Here is a 16,013-nt window from a genome sequence, read left to right as displayed (position 1 = left end):
TGTCAGTGTAGTAATCTGTATCCTGATCTTCTGCATATTTACCTTTGGAGTGTGTTCATTGTACCAACTCCCCAGATATGTGTGCAGAGGATTGCAGCCTCGCTTGTTGCGAATGGTGAAGATCTTTGAAATCTGTGTATTTCTGAACAGAGATGGGCCAAAGTGGAGCCTGTGTTTCTCTGGGGCTGTTTTTATAAGAAATTCCTGCAGCTTGAGGAAAATGTTTTCAATGAGCCAAAGGAATTTGGAGAAGAGCATAACTAAATGGATGCTGTCTTTGGAATTGGCTAATGAAGATCAGGCTTTCCCCTTCTGCTCTCTCCTTCCCAATACTGATGGTTTTGAGAACTGCATATAACATTTATTACTCTATCCTCAAGATCTTGCTTCAAACATTGAATGTAGGAGACTGAAATTTTGCAAGATCTACTTGGCAGATTTTTGAAAAGATCATGTCTGGTTTCAGTAGTTGGAGAAAGAAATAGGGGGCAAAATTTGCAGCAATGCGCTTTTAAATATACCCAAGATTTAAGACTCCAGCCTCATGCACCTGGGCAAGTCCCACTGAAGCCTGCAGAACTTCTGAGAAAATATGAAAGGGATTGTGCTGTGTGCTGTTAGCAACATTTGTCGTGGTTATCTTTTTTTTCAGTTCGCAATAAACAGATATGTATGTGCTAATCTGCCAAATGGTACCCCTGGTGAATTTAACATGGATTTGAATGTAGCGGTCCAAAATTGGTGCTTCGAGGACTATTTGTCATTTTTGACAGTACAGAATGATTAATGCCACCGTTGCACATTTCCAAGGTGCTAATGCTCATTGCAGATGTAGCGTTGTCATTTCCTATACCCTCACTAACTAATCATGCCTTGCCTTTGTTTCCTGTTCTTGTTTCAGTTGATGATCACCATGGGTCCTTCCCAAAGAACAATCCTGATTGTGGGCTGCTTCTTGACAGGTAACAACAGTTGAAATTGTTTGTCAAGCTCAATATTCTTCAGCAGAGAGCTGATAGTTAAATCAAAATGATCTAAGCCTAGACTCAAAGACAAAAATAAACACAACAGCTGAACTACTTGGAATTTCACATTTTTTTCTGACCTGGGCTGGAGAGGGATCATCAGAAAGCTTGGAGAAAGGAGAGGCTAATAGCACGAGTTTGGTCTATACAGGAGACCAACAAAATTGCCTGATTTGTGCAAGGACTTCCTCTTGCACAATGGATCTTCTTCTTCTTCTTCTTCTTCTTCTTCTTCTTCTTCTTCTTCTTCTTTTCTCCTCCTCCTCCCTCAGTGTACCCACAAATCTGTTCTGGGGGTTCCTCCAATCCTCTGGAGCAGAGTGGTCAGGGAGAGGAGAGAAGGGGAAGTTCTGCTGCACAAGCAGAAGTCCTTGCATGAATGGAATGACTTCATTGGATATGTGTGTGGCTTCATAAAAAAGGATGCTACAGAAACAATCACCTTAAAATGAGTCAATCATGCTTGAAATAAGGTCTCTTCCTGGCCCCCCAGCTAGGTTCCCCATCTCTGGTGTTCTGGTATTCTGAACTAAAGATGTAGCCTGCTGTACTAAAGTGTGTGCTCTGTGTCCCACAGAACTATGCCCCCCCCCAATAGAAATGGCCATTGTTCAGAAATGAGCAGGTGATCATTTCCTCCCAAAATTCCAATGAGAAAATGTTATACTTTTATTTTCACAGGGCCATGGCTAGCCTCTTGCCAGTCTTTGCTTCCAAATATTCTGCCGAACAATGATGAAATGATTGTGCAGCTGAATTCCCCTTTCACCCTGAAATGTTCTGGAGACAGTGAAGTCAGCTGGCAACATCCCATACCTGATGGCAACCATACCATAGACCTCAAAAGCGAGGAGAACAACAGCGGCCTGTTTGTGACTGTGCTTGATGTGGCAAATGCTTCTGCTTCTCACACTGGATTGTACACTTGCTACTACAACCATTCTCAAGAGGAAGATGGTGAGGTGGAGGGGAAGGACATCTATGTCTTTGTGCCAGGTGAGTTGATTCCTTTCATTGTATCTATGATAAAGCCTCCATGATAGCGAAACCTCTTTGACAGAGAAGGTTGTGGAGCAACTGAACATTACCATGCTGGTTCTTTCTATAGATCAAAACACACAATGTTAGAAGTTGCATATAAATCCAGTTCAGAGCCTTTCCTATGTTTAGATTTTCAAACCTGAACTGGCCAAAGGTCACAATCAAAGAGCATGCCACACTAACCAAATGGGGATGAATTTTGTGGGATTAGTCCAAACTTGACTTGTTCCAATGCAAAGTAACTTCACACTGTTCTAACATCAGGGAACCCTTTCCATATCAACTTTTCTGCTGGTAATTCCTGCGTGCAAATTCCCGTGTGCACTGTAAAAGGAACCAAACTATGCTCAGTTTGCAGTTCCCAGAATCTGCTGGGCTTTATTTGTACCCTACAGAATTCTTCTTTGGCGATAGCTAGTAGCCGAGTAATAATACTCAGTTTCCCCAGCCACTCTGGGTGGCTTCCAACAGAATATTAAAATACAATAGTCTATTAAACATTAAAAACTTCCCTAAACTTCCCTGTAAGATTGTCTTCCATAAGCATGGTCTTAACAACAAATCCGTAAGTGACTATGGAGGCCAATTCTGGATCCACATGTCCTTCCACAGTTGGGACATTGGTTTCCGGGCGGGAGTTGATCATGGTGTGGATTTGCCATCCAACAGTCCTCTGTAGCTGTGCATAACGTGTGAAACAAATGACCTTCCAAGTAAGCTTGATGATATTAAAGTACTACTAACATTCTCATCCATTGAGGAGCCTTTAATAAAGCTTCCTAGGAACCCCAAGATTTTCTGAACCCCAGTGCAAAAAACCTTCCCTTAGATAGCTTAGATAGCTTTAGAATTAGTGAATGCATCTTGAATCTTTTCAAAACTATTTAGGGTGTGCGCTTGAAAATGCTTAATTTACTTTCACTTTCTGAAGGCCAGGGTTTACAGTGGTACCTTGGTTTAAGAACAGCCCTGTTTACGAATTATACGGTTTATGAACTCTGCAAAACCGGAAGTAGTGTCCCAGTTTGTGAACTTTGCCTCGTTCTAAGAATGGAAGCCGCACGGTGGAAGGGCACCGGCAGTGGGAGGCCTCATTCGGGAAAGCGTGCCTCGGGTTAAGAATGGTTTCGGTTTAAGAATGGACATCCGGAACGGATTGAGTTCGTAAACCAAGGTACCACTGAAGTTTCATTTTCATTTCATTTACATTCGTCTCACTCCACATTGGTTATTCTCAGTTTTAATTTCACCTCCGTTTTTACATTGATTTCAGCCAAGATGCATCCTCTATTCTCCTACCTATGACATTGGTGTGTTCGATCCAAATGGCAGAACATTCACAGGCATTCTGCTACACCCCTGCCTACAGCATCATACTTACTGGATTTGTTACAGATTGGCCAAAGGGGAATCCATTTTATAGGCAATAGAGAGATACAACTGCTTTTCTCTTGTTCCCCCCCCTGCAAATACCATGACAGTTGTGAACATTCTGTCCCCCAAGCCACCAGACAAAGGACAGTTTGGAAAGGGGGTTCTGTTTGATCATTGGAGACTTCTTGTAAGATATGGAACTTATGTTTCTAAGCTTCAGGTTGGAGAGTTGGCATGTCTTTTCAGTTCCACAGTTTTCTCCTTCCTCTTGTCCCTTGTACCATTTCAGGAATGTTTTCATTTTCAATGCAATACAATGCCTTCTAGGTAAAACTAACATGTGAAACTTTTTATATATATGGTACTCTTGTTAGTTTCTCACATTTAAGTTTTTGCATTGAAAAGTAATGTGGGGTAATTAGTCTCACATTACTTTCTGAAACTAAGGTGCACCCCAAGGATCTATATAAACAGGGGACTTAGCAGTAGTTTGAGAACCACAAAGCACATGCATTGCATTCCAAAGTTTGTCTTCCATGAGCAGAACAACCAATGAATGAATTACGATTGATTGGCCTGATAGACAGAGATACCCAGGGCTTCATCCTGTCGAGTTTAGAGCAGCCTTCTTGCCTTTACGAAACCAACCGGCAAATATATGCTACAGTTTTGCCATTGTTTAATGGGGTAGTTACAGCGGGACTGCTTGTGGCATTTCTCCTTGCCCAGAGAAGTGATTACTGCTTGACTGAGATTTTCCCCATGGACTAAAAAAAACAAGCTGCCAGTGTTGAAGATCTTAAACTTCTTCTTTCTCTATTATTCAAATTAAAATGTCTCTTTCCATCACGAACAGTATATTTTTTCAAGGAACCCATATATTCCCTCCCCCCACATAAGAATTTTGAAAGCACAGGTGGAAGCCATTTTCTTTATTAGAAGCAGAAAGCATTTAAAGTCTGTGCACTGGATCAGTCCCAAGGCAATTGGGGCGGGGGAAGCTGTGAGAATACCATTTGCGGGGGGAAAGCAAATGCATTACTTTTGTGGAATGCAAGTTTATGTGCTGCTAGGTTTGAATGATTGCTAGAAGGTCTCACAGTGCACATTACAAATTCCTTTGTCAGCTGGGTTCGGACTTCTATATAGTCAATTGCCTGCCCCCCCAAAAAAAAAAACTTGATACAAGACATCCCATGCTTGTAGTACAATTTTCTTTATTTTTACAAGATAGATTTCAATAAGAACTGGATTTCTAAGCATAATACCGTATTATGGTAAAATGTGAAACACTAGGAGATGTGGTTTCTTTCTCTTTAGACCAAAGGGTGCTTTAAAAGTTAATGGGCTATAAACCGGGCTATACATACACTGCACTAAGGGCCAGTTCTGTCACCCCCATTTCTGTGGCAAGAAAAAACTGGATTCTGATTTGCATAATTTCTCGTACATTGCATTCTTCATTCTGAATTTTTTTTTTTACCATGTGTTATTTCTGAGAATAGTATGCAGCTATCCAGAGAGGTGTGGGAGCTTTCAGCTAGTATTTCAGGGTTTCGGTGTGTGTGTGTGTGATAGGGCAACCGAACCCCCTCTTTCCAATTTGAGAGAAGGGAAAATCCAGAGGTGAAACTCATCACTGCCACCCAGAGTTCCTCCTTGCTCCTACCGTTTTCTTTCCCCCAAAGTCCCCAAGAGTGACACTATAAAGGCCAAGTTTGCACATCATACTAAACAGTGGTTGGTGCAGCTTTCGTTTTGGACTCCAGACATTTCAGACTACATTTCCCATCGTTCATTGCCTTGATTATGGTTGTAATGTGATTGGTTCTGGTTTTGTTTTTGTTTTTGTTTAAAAAATGTTGTTGTTGTTGTTGTTGTTCAGTCATTCAGTCGTGTCCGACTCTTCGTGACCCCATGGACCAGAGCATGCCAGGCACGCCTATCCTTCACTGCTTCTCGCAGTTTGGCCAAACTCATGTTAGTAGTTTTGAGAACACTGTCCAACCATCTCATCCTCTGTCGTCCCCTTCTCCTTGTGCCCTCCATCTTTCCCAACATCAGGGTCTTTTCTAGGGAGACTTCTCTTCTCATGAGGTGGCCAAAGTACTGGAGCCTCAACTTCAGGATCTGTCCTTCTAGTGAGCACTCAGGGCTGATTTCTTTGAGAATGGATATGTTTGATCCATGGGACTCTCAAGAGTCTCCTCCAGCACCATAATTCAAAAGCATCAATTCTTCTTGATGAAAGCGATCAGCCTTCTTTATGGTCCAGCTCTCACTTCCGTACATTACTACTGGGAAAACCATAGCTTTAACTATATGGACCTTTGTCGGCAAGGTGATGTCTTTGCTTTTTAAGATGCTGTCTAGGTTTGTCATTGCTTTTCTCCCAAGAAGCAGGCGTCTTCTAATTTCATGACTGCTGTCACGAAATGACATGTGATTGGTTCTGGTTTTGTTTTTGGTTTTTTTTTTTTTTTAATGTTGTTAGCTACCTTCAACTCCTTCGGGAGAAAGGTTGGGATTGGAATTTAAATCGTCACCCTGAACGCTGGCAATGGCAGCTGGGGCTGAAGGAAGTTGTAGTCCAAAACATCTGGAAAGCACCCGTTTGGAGAAGACTGGTATAGCATTATGAGAACAAGCCTCAATGTGCCTGAGCAAAGCATCAGACTCTCACACTCCCCTCTCCATCTAAGATTACCTTCACTTCCAAAGAATATTGGCTTAGTGTTACATACGGACTAGGGATCTAGCTTTGAAACAAACTCTGGGTTGTTTTAACAAGCCAGCTTCATGACTCACGGTTTGAGTTCATTGTGGTTCATTGTGACCACTGTTTTGCTCAGCCTTAATACAGGGCACTACAGCTCCACCCTCTGGCAGCTGCAAATCTTATTCAGCAATTCTCTGGCTTTTGAAGTATTTTCCAACTGCTTTCAACCATGCCTCAAAAATAAAAAGAAACCTATTAAAAGTCATTGGCTGGCTGTTATGGAAAACAGGATGCTGGACTAGATAGACTTTGATCTGATCTAGAAAAACAGTTCCTAATGGCTTCAAGTTCCTTCCTTACAGCTGCTTGCCTCTGTCCGTGACTGAAAGAAACTGTATTATTTAAATAGGAAAAAATGTTTTGCAAAATAAACACTTTGCAAAAGGAAGGAAGGAAGGAAGGAAGGAAGGAAGGAAGGAAGGAAGGAAGGAAGGAAACTTTGCACACTAGCAATCAAAAGGGCTAGAAACCTGCTTGTGGAAAAGAAAAGAAATAAAGCTGTGATTCTTTGGAATCTAAATTCAGTAACCTCTACCACATCTGCAGTGTTTCTGTGGAATTGCAGCATGCAGGCACGCATGCACACACACACGCGCGCACACACACACTTTACAATCTGGAATGGAAAACTTTGGTTGCTACTGAATTTGGACATGTTTAGCAAATAAATACAGTGGTACCTCTAGTTATGAACTTAATTCGTTCCGGAGGTCCGTTCTTAACCTGAAAGTGTTCTTAACTAGAGGCGTGCTTTTGCTAATGGGGCTTCTTGCTGCCGCTGTGCCATCGGCACACGATTTCCGTTCTCATCCTGGGGCAAAGTTCTCAACTCAAGGTAACTCCTCCAGGTTAGCGGAGTTTGTAACCTGAAGCGTTTGTAACCTGAGGTGTTTGTAACTCGAGGTACCACTGTACATCCTTTCCCCAATCCTTTCCCGACCTGAAGGAAGGTTTGCACTGCCATGTTACAACATGAAGGCTTTTGCCCTCTTAGCAACTGTTCTTCATGGTAGCAGAGGTCCCATTCCCGCTCAGCCATTGATGATGTGCATTTTAAAGATTGCATCAGTTTGCATGAACATGATAATGACGATTTACGAGACCGCCTTAGATTGTTGCTGGTGTTGTTGTTTAAGCTGGCATATTTATAGGAGCTATCACTTGAATTTTAAAGCGACACTTCACCATGTTATGCGTGCCGTTTCCAACCACATTCTGAAGATGACTGAATGACCATAGCTCAGTAGCAGAACATCTCCTTTGCACATAGGAGGGAGGGCTGGGAGGACTGCCTCTCTGAAATCCTGGAGAGACACTACCAGCCTGTGTAGACAGTATGTAGCTAGATGGCCTGATTCCAGCAGAGCATGAGACTCTTAATCTCAGGGTTGTGGGTTCAAGCCCCATGTTGGGCAAAAGATTCCTGCATTGTAGGTGGTAGGACTAGCTGACCCTTGTGCTCTCTTCCAGCTCTAAAATTCTATGGTTCTAGCCTCCTATGTCCCTATGTTGCCAGTGTAAGGGAGGGTTTTAACAGAGATCTGTGGGAGCTGCTGAGCTTCACACACAGAGGGTACAGGATTGAGTCACCAGATATTAAAGTCACTTACTCCTCTAGCCTGGTTGATGGTTCAACATATCTCCCTCTTCACAGATCCAGCTGTTCCCTTTGTTCCGACATTCCCAGAAGAGGAGTTCATTGTCATCACTGAAGAAGAAGAGTCCTCCACCATCCCTTGCCGGACAAGTGACCCCAACGCCCAAGTAACTTTGATGACCAGCGAAGGGAAAATCGTGTATGCCTTTTATGACAACAGACAGGGCTTCATTGGAAACTTCTCTGCAGGCTCCTATCTGTGCAAGACTACCGTTAAGGGAGTGGAGTTCCTGTCCGGTGAATTTGTCATCTATATTTACAAAGGTATTTCTTATCACCTTTTCTGTATGGAAAGGACAAATGAGCTTTTCACTCATGCCCTTGAAGCATGAGTGAAAAACTCATTTGTCCTTTCCATAGATCTCTGCAATGCATTTTATGTGGGGCTGCCTCTAAAGATGTGGGGTGTAATCCACTGAGAGCAGTCAAACACAACATTCCTTGTTTTCCTAGAGAAGACATGCAGGGGAATGTTTGGTCCAGCCAGTCGAAAACTTCCTGTTTCATCCTGGCTGGAACACCCTTCCTTTGCATGTGACTAGAGGTGGCCATGACCTTTACCTGTCCAGGTAACAAAAGGACAAGTCATGCTGCCACACTCTCTGTTTTTCACTTCCTCCTTCATTGGACCAGCTTCTTAGCTAAAAATGCACTGCTAACTTCTCAGCTAGCAGAGGCATTGGGATCAAGTCTCCCATATGGGGTAGATCCACATGTATATATTTGTATCTAAGTCTGCCTTCAGGGATCCAACTGTGAACTGACGTGAGTAAACAACTTTTATTGACTTTAAATAAGATGGTCATGTGTTTATTCTTTTAAGAGGGATAAAAGGGAACTTACCAGAAACATACAATCCAATACTGAATTGTATGATAGTGAGAGGCTTACACAAGCCTGCAACCAGCTATCTGCTGTGCGTTTAAAAGGGGAATGTAAAACTCTGCTAAATTATAGAACTTGCTAATGCAAGTTAGGAAGGATATTAATAAACAATATATCCTCTCCTGCCTCCCTGAACATTCCCACAAAAGATAGACCAGAAACTTCAGCTTTTGCAGAATTCAGCGGTCAGGTTGCTCACTGGGACAGGATGGTTTGGGCACACAAGGGCAATCCTAGCTGGAGTGCACCAGTTCCCAATTAGTTTCTGGACCCAATGCAAAGTGCTGTTTTTGACCTATAAAGCATTAAACAGCTCAGGACCACAATATCTCAAGGACCGCCTCTCCCCATTTGAACTGACCTGAACCCCGCCCCACCCCCTGCCCCAAGGGAGGTGTCTCCTCATGCTGCCCCACAGGGGCCTGGAAAGATGATGCCCCCCAGATTTAGCAGTCTGACGGAGACTGGCCAAAGGTGAATGTGAGGCCAGCAAATTACTTACCTTGGGAGGCAGCAGTGACAGCAGCGGGCACTGCTGGGCCTGCATGGTGGAAAGGCTCTCCTTCAGTGCTGGGCACTCAGCTCCTAGGCAGGCATTGCACACAAGAAAGGCCAGCGTATCGCCTGCCTGCCCGGCCTCCTGCTTGTCTGTCCATTCCCAACAGCAAAGGCTGGTAGGCTGGCTGGCTGGCTGGGCTCCCTCACGCACTTGCTTGCTTACTTTGAGGCCACCTCAGCTCCTGGCAACCAGCACCCTCTGGCCAACCCCAGAGGCACCATTCGCCTGCGGAGCTTGTAGCCAGGGCTGCTGCAACAAACAGCTTTGCAATCCTTTGGGAGGCAGAGACGCAATAGGGCATGGGGGGGGGGAGGAAAGAGGTACAGAGGGCAGTGTTGCCCGCAGCACCCCTGACTATCATTCAAGGCACCCCAGGGTGCCACAGCACACTGGTTGAAAGCCACTGCCTTACATTGTGGAACACCTGACAAGAATCATGTCAATTGTTGAATGCTGGTTTCTGAAAGCACCGTGGCTTATTTTAACGGACTTATCCCTGTGCCTTAGTGCAAAGGCCCCCCTCAACAAGTACTCAGACCAAATTGTTCAAAAGAACCTCTGTGATGTGCAAAACATTTCTTAAATGTGCTAATTCTCTTTTTCCTCTTCCAGCTACATCACATCTTCATGTTGAGATCGAATCCCCTAAGACCGTGTATAAGACAGGAGAAACCATTGTTGTAACGTGTGTGGTCTTGGATAACGAAGTTGTGAACTTACAGTGGAATTATCCAGGGAAAGTGGTAAATATCTCCCCCCCCCCCCAATGCTTGTTGTTGAATAAGTGACCGAAGAAAACTGTGGGTGGGGTTTCAGGGGGATTTTTTTTGGGGGGGGTAAAAAATAAAAATAACAAATAGAATAATGACAGATGAGAGAGCATTTTCTTGTTGCATAAGCTGGGTATCATGAACCAAGACTTTATTGTTAGTAAACCTGCAGAACTTTACAAGATGTTAGGAGGAGATGAGTAACATATGAGGTTGACAGGAAGTGGGACAGTGGTTGTAGAGTAATAGCACTCCCCTCAAACCTGGAAAACATAATAGAACAAAAAACAGAGTGTTTCTGGAGCTGCCCACATGTTACACTTCTGTAGATGTGAGAATATGGCTCTCTACAAATGACTTCAAGTCGTAATCAGATGGGCTGATTCTTCTCTGAAGCACAGCACACCAGAGTTCACTGGGAGCTAGTGCAGTGGAGGATCTTAAAGTGCTGGATTGGGACTAATCCTGCTTCAGAAAGTTATTGCAGAGATAAAAAGGAAGAGTGGATAATTAATCACAATGGCTTGGAGCCAGACGACGGTCGTCACACTTAGGTCCCATTGATATCGATGTGAACAGTTAGTCATGACTACCTTAAATCCCATTGGTTTTGATGGGAACCAAGTGTGACCTACATCATTTGGATCCAACTTAGTGTTTATCACAGCTACCTCAGCAGAAAGACAAGAGAATGATAAATCTCATAAATTGTCATATTGGGCCAAAGTGAACTGAGAATAGATCCCATGCATAGATTTATGATAGTGTATTCCTAGTCCCATTCATTCTGATTCTGCTGCTAAGATTTTCTTTTCTCCATGTCCATAATGTGCCATGTGATTAAGTAGATAAACGAGCAATACCATAAATAAGATTTTGGTTTTTATAAAAAATGTTTTGACCTCATTCTTGGCTTCTATCAGACCCGCCAACTGGCCTGTTTTAACCTGGACATCATGGATCACAGAAACCAAACCCGGCGTCTGTTTTGATCCCAGATGTCCCTTTTTTGGTCTGGCACTCTCGCGATTTCAGAAAATAAAAAGTTGGACAGTGTGCTTCTACTTAACATCAATTTTAGTTCTCAGAAAAAGTATTTTTGTGTAGGCCCCAATTTTGTTAGTTTCCATATTCATCAAGAGATCTAGCTATTCCCACTGCTTCCGATTTTTTTCACCACCTTTGAGGAAGGCTGTGCTGTAGTTTGATCTATTAGATCAAAGAATCCTTCCTTTGACAATTGCCTAAATCACAGAAACTGAGGTGTTTGGGATGGGGTTTTTTGTGGCGGGGGAGGTATTATGAATTAATTTTGCTTCCTGAAAACCTGAATAAGTAATTGGAACAAAAATCAGTAGCATTGCCACTTGAATGGAAATAAATTACTGTGATCCCAGTTAGCTGTCTTCCTTTTCAACCTCATTAGCATTCAGCACTGTGGACATGCTGTGGATTTTCAAATGTACTAATTCTAGGTTTGGGCCTAATTTTTTAATATTCACAGTATAAAAAATAATTTGTAATTGAATTCCTTTGGCTGTTATAGACAGCGTGTATGACTGCAGTCTTTCACATGCAAGCAAGGTACTGTGTGCATGATTATTCCCAATCTGCAAAGAAGAGGTGTATATGCCTCCTGTGATACAGATATGGAGCCACCACCTAAAGTGCCCTGTCTACTAGTGAAGAAGTCTTTGACTCTTTGCCCATTTGACCTTGAGATGAAGATGGGATCTACTATAGGGCTTTCTCTGAGGGTCTTTGTGAAACATGGAAACTGATGATGGATCTTAAGGGTGCCAAGTTGTTTTCTGTGGCCATGTTGTTTGACCAAGTTTTTCGATCCTTTAACTATGCAGAAGAACAAAGGTACAATTTCACTTGAGGACATCAAAATTCCAACCCAGAAGCTGGTTTACAACCTGACCATTCCAGATGCTTCAGTGAAGGACAGTGGAGATTATGAATGTGCTGCTCTTCATGTGACCAAAGATTTTAAGAAAACAAAAAGAGTCGTGATCACAGTTCATGGTACAGTCTGTTTCTAGTTTCCTTTGTTGTTCTCAATTGAGCATGCCAACTATCATTGAGAGATACTCATGGAAACCTTTGTCCTCCTACAGATAAAGGGTTCATTCATCTGGAACCCCATTTTAACCCCATGGAAGCTGTCAATCTTCATGAAGTTAAAAAATTTGTAGTTGATGTGCATGCATACCCAGAGCCAAAAATGTTTTGGCTGAAGGACAATGTGACTCTGATGGAGAATCTCACGGAGATTGTCACTAAGTCCAAGCAGATCCAGGAGACGAGGTAAAGAAAATGCTTGCCAAGGAATTTGTAGGTTTTAGTTGTCCAGTTCTCCATTTGCAAACCAGAGTATCTCTTTGGAAATAGATTGGTCTCTCCTCTAGAGAATCTGCAGCCTGTTCTGTATCTCTCTCAAAATTCCACTTGGCAGATTCTTGGTTCTCCAGTTCCTCTACTATTCCTATCTTTGCACATTTTTCAAACCTTTATTTGGCTTCATACAGGTTTTAAGAAGTATTGCTTGCTTCTCCTTCTGATTTATTATAAGATGTGCAGGATGATTCTATGCATGTTTACTCAGACATATCTCCAGGTGACTTCAGTAGGGTTTACTCCTAGGGCTGCATGCTTACAGTTTGTTGTGTCCTTGTCTACTCAAAAGCCAAATCTCCTTGGGTTGTGTCCAACAGTGTCACTCAGCTGACAGTACAGGTGAGTGTATCCTCATATCTGCTCTGGAGACTCTCCCACCCCTCCAAGGGACGGCATGGGGAGGGGGAAATTGCTTACCTCCCTATTCCATTGTCACAATCCTTAATTGTCAGCTTTTGCAACTTTGTTGGATACAACCCACTAAGTGCGCTGGGCTTACTCTCAGGTAGGTATAATAAAATAAGGCTACAATTCCATGCATAGAACCAGGCTGTTAGAGAAATAGGGTGTGACTCAAGAGAAATTTGAAGATTACCATGTAAAGTGTAGCATACATTTTTTTTCTCCCAGAGTACTTTTGCTTTATCTACTTAAGTTCTACTAAAATATATTCCATAACATGGTAGATTGTCTTACATTAAACATTGGTTTAAAGCATTCATCTCATTCTGAAAGAGATAATATTTCATACATTTTTTTCAGTCCTCCCTCCAAAAAGCCCGCAGAAGAAAATGGAAAAAATAATTTCTCCTGTTAAATTTTACTATACCCCTCGCAAGGCCTTCACTTCACTAATCAGATCACCTCATAAATGTAAAATGTTATGGGTTTTTGTTTTGTTTATGTGTTGCTTCAGAGTATTACAGGCGCACGCGCGCACACGCACGCACACACACACACACACACACACCCCTTCTCAGGCAAGCAAAAAGGGGACAGAACTACCCTTGCATTGATAATGTGTGAAATTAACACAGGCCAAATTTAGTCTGATCCGTTTGTCCTTACCATATACTGAGCCTGTCTTTTACACACAGAGAATTGATTTCCAACAAAGCTATCAGTTTGTTTTGCTTATATTTGTACTGTTCCTCTTGTGGGAAATGATCACAATGTCCTCTTTCAATAGGTACCAGAGTGTATTAAAATTAATTCGTGCCAAGGAAGAAGACAGCGGATATTATACTTTTGTAGCACAGAATGAGGATGAAACTCAAAGATATATTTTCTCCCTGCTCATACAAGGTAAACCTGTAAGATCAGTATAAAACTAGTGGAGTTAGGTAGATGTGGAAGAGACACTAAGAGACTGGTGACAGTTGAACATGTCATGATCCATGGGCCAACAAGCAAATATGAACTACTGAGGGTTTAGTAGAAAGTTTAGAAAGCTAGAAAAACTAAACTTGGAAATGGGGGTGAGGGGAATCCAGGAATCAGCTGTGAAGCTTGCTGGGTAACTGTGGGCTAGTCATTTCTCAGCCTAATCCTCCTCATGGTGTTGTTGTGATGATAAAATGGCAGGAGGAACATGTGTGCGCTGCAGATGAGGAGGAATTTGAACTGTGGTCTCCCAGTTGTTTAACCATATTGGCTTTCAGGGAGATTTAAGTAGCCTAAGGCCTGGTGTACACAGACAAAAACAGATGAGAGGATAAGATTGTTCCTAGCTTGAACCACTCAGACTGCAGGTGGTAGTGCAAGTTGAGACACACACAGAGAGATGGAAGATAATCACCGCACACAGAAATCAAGCATGGTGGGGGAAAGGCAAAACTGCAGTTATTCTCCCTGCCATGCAGGGGGGGAGGGCGTTTAGTCATGTGATTCCCACCCATCAATCTGAAATGATGCAGCCCAGGAACAGTTTGGCCACCTCATTTGCTGTTTGTGTAGGTCACATTTGGGAACCTTTGGCTGTCTACTATGGTCAGTGGTCAATGGTCAGGGATGATGGGTGCTATAGTGACTGGACAGTCACAGTTTCCCAAGCCCTGGTGTAGACCAAGCCTAAATGTGCAGGACTGCAGCCTAGATGGCTAGGACCAGGTTACTTCTTTCATGTGACCCAAGCCATATTATAGGCCCCTGGGACAAATAACAATTTGTACATTGAGTTCTTGTTCCTAGAAGTAAAGTTCTCTTGCCATTAGTGTATCTAGCATTTGCAAGAAACAGCATATGGTACGAATAAAACTTCTGAAAATAGGAGTCAATAATAAGGCAAATTATCTAGGAACAAACTCGCTTGCTTGCCGCTGTCCATGGAAGATACTTTGGAGATTAGTTCAGCCCCAGATGCCGACAAACTTGAACATCTGCTGTGCCTGGCTGAGAGTCAGAAATGGTCCCTTCCACATGGATTTGATTTGGAGAGAGGAAGGGGTACATAAAAGGGATGAGGAATCGCAGCACAAAATGTGCATTTAGTGTAGAACTCATCATGGTGACCGTTGCTCAGAGATGTTTTGAAGGAAGAGTTTTGGAAAGAGTTCATATGGATGTCTACTCCACCCACCCCCATCTATCAATCACCTATCCTAGTTTAGGTACCATACTTGTGTGTGACTTTTCTCCTGAGCTGTTTACATATGTCTCCCAAACAGACCCTTATCCAGACCTGCTTAGCTGCAGCAGCAGAATGGCTGTCACGTCACCTGCCTTTAAACCATTCGCTCGTAGCTGGGACAGTAGCTCTGTGTTAGAGAACATGCTTTGCTTGCAAAAGGTCTCAAGGACAATCCCTGACACCCAGACATAAAAGGATCGGGTAGCAGGTGACGTCTAACACCTCTGCCTGGAACCTTGGAGAGCCACTAAAAGTCAGAGTGGACAATACTGAGCTAGATGGATAATCAATCTGACCCAACATATAGAAAGGCCATGTCTCCTACTGTACAGAGGACAGTACTCTATTGGAAGGGCTTCCAAGAACCATAAGAAGGGACAGTAGGGACCTTGGTGTTGCCTGTCAGTAGCATGTTAGACTGAGCAGGCACACCAGTTCCTTGGTCACTGTCTTCCCCACTATGGTGAAGACACAGTGTATTTCTGTTTTAGTTAATTATTTCTAAATTTGCATGCATCAATACATATAAATCAGCATATTCATATTGTATCCAAAACACTTGGTGGACATCAGGTTGGCAAAAGATGAATGATCCAAGTAACAGTCAAAGCAGGGCTTAAATTAGTCAATCAATCAACTCAACCTTCAATTGATTAATCAGTGAGAGTCAACTTACTAAGTGCAGGCCATTTTGGTCTGTGGGATGACTAACTAAGGGCATGCTACTGTTGGGCTTTTAAAGGCTGTTTGGGTTGTGATATGTTGCTGTAACAGAATGAAAAATTATCTTGGAAATAATCTTAGATATTTTCAACTAAAAATGCTTCAGCCAATTGACATACTTAAAGATGAGTTCTGAAATGAGCAACTGATGAGTTCCTTCTTCTCTTG

General features: G+C 42.7%; 1 protein-coding gene across 1 annotated transcript in view; it reads left to right on the top strand.

Moving 5' to 3' along the window:
* PDGFRA (platelet derived growth factor receptor alpha) overlaps positions 1 to 16,013 on the top strand; it is a 52,147-nt gene that overhangs the window by 15,788 nt on the left and 20,346 nt on the right. Inside the window, 7 exon segments of the mRNA XM_033159933.1 lie at positions 902 to 962; positions 1,707 to 2,021; positions 7,874 to 8,140; positions 9,933 to 10,063; positions 11,950 to 12,121; positions 12,214 to 12,403; positions 13,683 to 13,798. Of these exon segments, the coding sequence (XP_033015824.1) occupies positions 905 to 962; positions 1,707 to 2,021; positions 7,874 to 8,140; positions 9,933 to 10,063; positions 11,950 to 12,121; positions 12,214 to 12,403; positions 13,683 to 13,798 (1,249 nt within the window). The 5' untranslated portion in view covers positions 902 to 904.

Source organism: Lacerta agilis, chromosome 9, assembly GCF_009819535.1.
Source record: "Lacerta agilis isolate rLacAgi1 chromosome 9, rLacAgi1.pri, whole genome shotgun sequence".
Classification (NCBI taxonomy): domain Eukaryota; kingdom Metazoa; phylum Chordata; class Lepidosauria; order Squamata; family Lacertidae; genus Lacerta; species Lacerta agilis.
This window is presented reverse-complemented; position numbering and strand designations above follow the sequence as displayed.